This window comes from Apis florea, unplaced genomic scaffold (assembly GCF_048593485.1).
Source record: "Apis florea isolate Af1SG1 unplaced genomic scaffold, ASM4859348v1 contig_2291_pilon, whole genome shotgun sequence".
NCBI lineage: Eukaryota > Metazoa > Arthropoda > Insecta > Hymenoptera > Apidae > Apis > Apis florea.
The window spans coordinates 4870857-4876856 of record NW_028256553.1 but is presented as its reverse complement, the minus strand read 5'-3'; the positions used below and the strand labels follow the sequence as shown (position 1 = coordinate 4876856).

At 24.8% G+C, this 6000-nt stretch overlaps 1 protein-coding gene across 2 annotated transcripts in view; it reads left to right on the top strand.

Annotated features, from left to right (window-relative positions):
- The first annotated feature begins 327 nt into the window (after nt 1-327).
- cysu (peroxidase homolog) overlaps nt 328-6000 on the top strand; it is a 52611-nt gene continuing 46938 nt past the window's right edge. For both annotated transcript variants that reach the window (XM_086903411.1, XM_012487389.3), the window contains exon 1: nt 328-936. In XM_086903411.1, coding sequence (XP_086759537.1) covers nt 929-936 — 8 coding nt within the window. In that variant the 5' untranslated portion in view covers nt 328-928. The remainder of the gene's footprint in view (nt 937-6000) is intronic.

The window sequence follows — 6000 nt, the reverse complement described above, 5'->3', positions numbered from 1 at the left end:
TACCAGTCGCATCATCCTCCACGAATGAACCAACTCATTTTATTTTGCAGAATCTAAGAAACCGCGAGAAAAATAAAAATCTTTAAAAATTTCATCTCAGAACGACAATGCATATCCGTAATTACCAATTCCGGGAGTCGGGTGGTGACTTTCGATGTATATTTCGAAGAGCGTGCAGATACAATCGATGTCTCGAATTGAGAGCAACAGTCTGCGGCTCGTTTAGAGAAAGGAAAGTCAAACGCGTATGGGGTCTACGCCTCCTTCTTCTCGCCTTTTCTTTCCTTCTCCTTCTTTGCCACTTTTCCTCTTCTTTGCCGCTTAACTGCTCTCGCGTTCTCTCTTACCGAGATTGTTAGCTCGAAGTAAGGTAACTTGTCCCCTCTCCTTCCCTTTTCGTGTTTCACGCTTTTGGGGAGCTTTCCACCACCATACGCCACCGTGTAACGAAGTCGATAAAGAACTACATGGATATGCGCGTCTTGAGAGTGAGGTTATACCGCATTATATGAGACACTCGATCAGTAAGTTTCTAACCAACAATCACTCGACACTGAGGTATATCCAGTCAGTAATCACTGACTATATCGACTGAATCAGTAGAAGTGACTGACTATTTGCACGACCGTTGCGCTGTCTGAGATACTGGTGTCGAATTTATTTTACCAACGTGCTTCCGGAACATCGTTTCGTCTCTTTTATTTTTGTTTCGTTTTATTTTAATTCTGTTCTTCCGATTCTTCGATCTTCATTCGTGGAGATTGATCGTTGATTTAAGAAAAACGTAGTTAAAAAGAAAAGTGTGTCGAAAGTGTTATTCGCGTTCCTTTTTCGAGCATTGCCTTTGAACATTCTTCGTTTTAATCATCTACTAAAAAGATCGGTTTACTGAAGATTGGAACAGCAGCGTGGAGCACGTGGATACAGAATGTTGAGGTAAGATATTATTAATACTTTGTCACGTTTTATTATTTTTGAAGATTAATATAGCATAACGAAGCTATATTACTAAGAATTTAAATTAAAGAACTTAAATCCTTTTATTATTAAATTTTTTTTGAAAATTATATATACAGCTTGCTTCTCGAAATAAACTATAAAAAAATAAATAATGAAAGTCATTGATGTTAGCAATTTTGTTTGGAAGATAATCACAAAGAAGTAATTTATTCATAAATTAGAAAAAGTATAGATTAGCTATTATTTAATCACTTTGGTTAAAAAAATTTCTTTGTTCAAAAACGATAAAATAATTAATTGATTCATGTTGATTATCTTTGTACTTAAGACATTAAAATATTTTTTTCTTTGACTCATAATCACGAAGAAATTATTTAATAAGCAGTTCACAAACAAGGAAAAAGTTAACATTTCTCACGGTAATGAATACATAAGACAACAGCAACAATAATGTAATTATACAACCGACCATCATATTCATCCCAGAGTTTTCAAACCGCATCTTAATAGACTATTTGTAATTATAGAATCGCCATTCATGGAAACTAACGACCGATAAACTGTGCTTCTTGCGTACCCGAGTTTAAGGTTGTCACGCGTGTTTCACAATACACACATAAAGGAACACAGCTCGGCGCAATAACAATTACAGAGCTCTCTCTCTCTCTCTCTCTCTCGTAAAACTCCATTATGACGTAATCCATTATTACCGTTAACGACTAGTCGATTACCTTAAAGGATCGCTCTATTTTCGATCGTTTCGCGCGGCGGCCAAACGAAACGCAATATTATAGCCATCATTGCGATTCGACGATGACATAACAGCTCACGTTCGACACGTTTCCACCGTAATGTTTCCACCGAGCGATCACTGTGGAGTTTCGATTTTCTGATTTAAATCTAAGCGGAGACTGGGTCCGATATTACCGATCGAGCGACAAGTATGTCAGAAATACGCGAAATTAGATTCAATCAGTCGTTGCATCGAGAAAAGTGAAAGGAGAATCCGCAGCGAGAAAGTAATCTTTATTCCGATCGGAACTTTTATCTTAATCGGATTTGGTACGCATGATCATCCAAGTGAACGATGTTGTCAATGATCTATTGAATTTCTAACGGAAAATTTGAAATCGACGATTTTCTATCTATAAGTGAAATTTAATATACGCTCTTTTGTATATATATAATCAATCAAATGTTTTCACATATATTTCAACTTTCAATTTGATATTTTTCATTGGTAATTATATTTATTTGATAACTTTTATTTTAGAAAATATAAGAATAATTTTGTTTTATATTTTTATAAACATTGTGAGTATACAAGATGTCCAAGTATCGATGGTTTAATCGAAATAAAATCTTTTTGATTCAAGATCTTATTTTCAAAAATTCAATTTTGACAAATTTTCAAGTACAAATGATTTTCGTCAACTTGAATATAAAAAACAGTATTTCACGTGAAAATAACAACAAAATATTTAAAAAATAATTTTATTATTTAAAACTTTCTGGTAGAATTCTTTCTGAAAAGTCGAAATTGAAGATATATAATTAAAAAATAGCCATAAATAAAAATTTCTGAAAAATAGAAAAAATTTTATTTTTCATATATAGATTAACTCTATGCTAATTCCAATTGAGAATTAGTAAAATTAATTTTAATTTATAAATTAAAAAGTTCTTAAACTTGATTTTCGAAAATGAAATCTTAAATGAATAAATTTTTTTCAATTGAAACATTGTATACAATAAATCATACATATATAAGTGATTATTTTTAGAATAGTGATACTATCTCAAAAGAATAAAATCAACTCTTCGAATATTTATATTTCTTTCTAAAAATTATAAATTAATAAAAACTTTAATATAAGATAAAGCAAAATTTAAACAAAATGCTCTCTCTATTAAAAACTATTTCTTAATTATATTCAAAAAATAGTGGAAATTTAAAGATTTATTCCCATAATCCATTATGCCTTGTAATGACACGAATACATAAACTTTTATTAAAATCAGAATTTTGGAAAGATTATAATTTATTAACACTTTTATGATTAACTTTATTATGGATATGTATGATATATACTTTCTGATAAAAATGAATGAGAATTTTTAATTATTAAAGATTACTAAAATCTAAGATGGTAATTAGATATTAAAGAGAAATTAAAAATATTTAAATGAAGCAAACATATAATTGATTTTATTTCTTTGTGAATATTCAAATGAATATTTATTTACAAATTTATAGTTGATTGAATTTTTATTATTTATATTATTTGTATATAAAAAATCATAAAGAAAATATAATGAGCCATATTGTCTGTTTTTTATTTTTAAAATTCAAAATATATTTCAAAAATTACCTTTCTATCAAAATGATATTCTAAAGATGATATCTATTCAATAAAAATATTTCTATGTAACATATATAAAAAGTTATATTTATTCATTAAATTAATTTTTCTTTATTTGTTCTATATTACGTAAAATTATTATAAAGCATGGATTATTTAAGTAATAATAGCAAACATGTTTTCTTTAAACAAAATGTGTTTTTGTTTATTTTAAATATTTCATGAATATATATATATATATATATATGATTGTATTCTTGATAATATAAAAGGCAATATAATTGTCTATTTTTTAAAAATTATAATTCTTTTAATTATATTAAAAAAATTAAAAAATCAACAAAAATGTTATTTACCAGGTATTTCTGATAAATGTTTTTCGTACAAAAATTATATATTATATTTTTATTATATTATATTATATTATATTATTATATTATATATTATATTATATATTATAAATAGTTAATAGTTTACATTATAAAACTTTATATATATTTTATATGAATTATTATAAATGTTATTTTCAAAATTTTCGATTTTCAATTTTGCATCCGACATTTATATATTGTAAATCTATCGTAAATTGATAGGAATTTGAAATACAATGAACGTGTTAAATCATTATGTACATCGTTCATGTAACTTAACAAATATTTTAAGCATAAATATTTAAATAATACAATAGAATTTTTATAAGATATAATATTATATAAATTATCAATTGTTAGTCAACCATTATACAATGAAATAAACTATTAATCTTAAACATTTATTTTTTAAGTAAATAATAAATTTCTTTTCTTTGTTTGTTTTCTTTTATGAAACTACTTTCATAAATTATTAATTTCATCTAATAAAACTTATGAAAATTACGAAGAATATTTTTTTATTTTTATTTATGAAAAAAATTTCCAATTAAGATTAAAGCACATGGATTCAAACCAATTGAATTCATTTATGATAAAAATATATAAAAAGAAAAATAAAATATTCTTAATTATATAATTAATCACTATTAAAATATTTTTTAAATATCATCAATATAATTTATTTGGGAAGAATATAACTCTTTTTACGTCCAGTTCTCGTTCGAATGCCTGCGGTTTCGTATTTTTTCAAAGCCATTCCTTGACTTTTCAGCTTTCGCTGATTTCCGGTACGTCATACGATTTCTTATGCTTCTCGATCCGATTTCTCATTGTTACGCGGTTAGAATACTGAACCAATTCAAATAATTCGTCGAAATGATGTGTTTGAATTTCTCTTGATAAAAAAAAAAAAAAAAAAAAAAGAAAGAGAAAATTTAGAACTGCATCGAATTTACAATATTATTGTATCTACGATATGTTGAAAATCATAGAAAATCGTCCAGCATCGTGACAACGATCATAATCATCGGTGAGAATAACTTGTCGTTGATGAGTTGACTATTATTCATTATATTACCGACAATGTAATACTAGGTTATATTTTATTTAATGTTGTGCTTGAGAGACTCGTTTCGATGCTTTACCATCTTCAATTTCACAATGATTTCGTTGCGTGTCGTTATTCATATATTTATGAAGAATCGCGATCGCTCGATTCTCTATTGACAAGGCACATTAATCATTTCGTAATGACTGTTGATTATGTCATACAAGTAGATGAAGAAATGGAATTTTATGTTTGAAAATTTATTTATTGAATGCATTAGAAAACTTTTATTTTGACTCGAAATAGACTTTTTTTCATAAAATATCCTTAGATAAATTTTTCTTTCAATATTAAATTTTCAATGTAAAAAAAATTAAAATTGAAAATTTGTTGTATTCATTAATATTTAATTAAATTTTCATCAATATTTGGATTAATTAACATTGAAAAAGAGTATCATAGTCAAAATTTTATTTTACTGCTCAAAAATATCTTCTTATCGATTTTTATATATATATATATTCAAAAATATAATAAGCTGTTCAAATAATAATAAGATAATCATAAAGTTTTAAATATTATTAAAGTTTCTTATAGAAATTTAATTAATAATTATATAAATATCTTATATTATAATATATATATTATAAAAATCTAATTTTGTATACATGCAAAACATAATGAATTATAGTACAATAGAATACTATAGAACAATTTTTTTTAGTAGAATATTACTTTAAAGTTTTCAATCGATCCTTAACATATTGTTTCTTTTATTTTTTTTATTTTTTAGAAATATAATTTTATAATAAAGTATGAAATAAATTTAATCAAAACTTTGAATATATAAAATATTTAGATTTTCTCTATCACTTCATTGTAGAAAATATTCTATAATATGGTATACAATTAAAAATATATTCTATAAATATATATATATAAATATTATTGTATAATTCTGTAAAGAATATTAAATTTCAAAGATATGAAAAAATGTTGAAAAATGTTAATTTCATCTCTTGGAATAGATTTTTTATGAAAGTAAATTATAATTCATTGATTCTATATACGCTTTTAATAAACTTTTATATATAAAAGTTTTTATATACTTTATGAGAATTCAATTAAAAAATTATGTTATAAAGCTATTAATAATTCTGTTTTATATTATAAGATTATGTGTATATATATATATATATATATATATATATATATATATATATATATATAATTTCTTTGTTATGGAATACTCATTTTA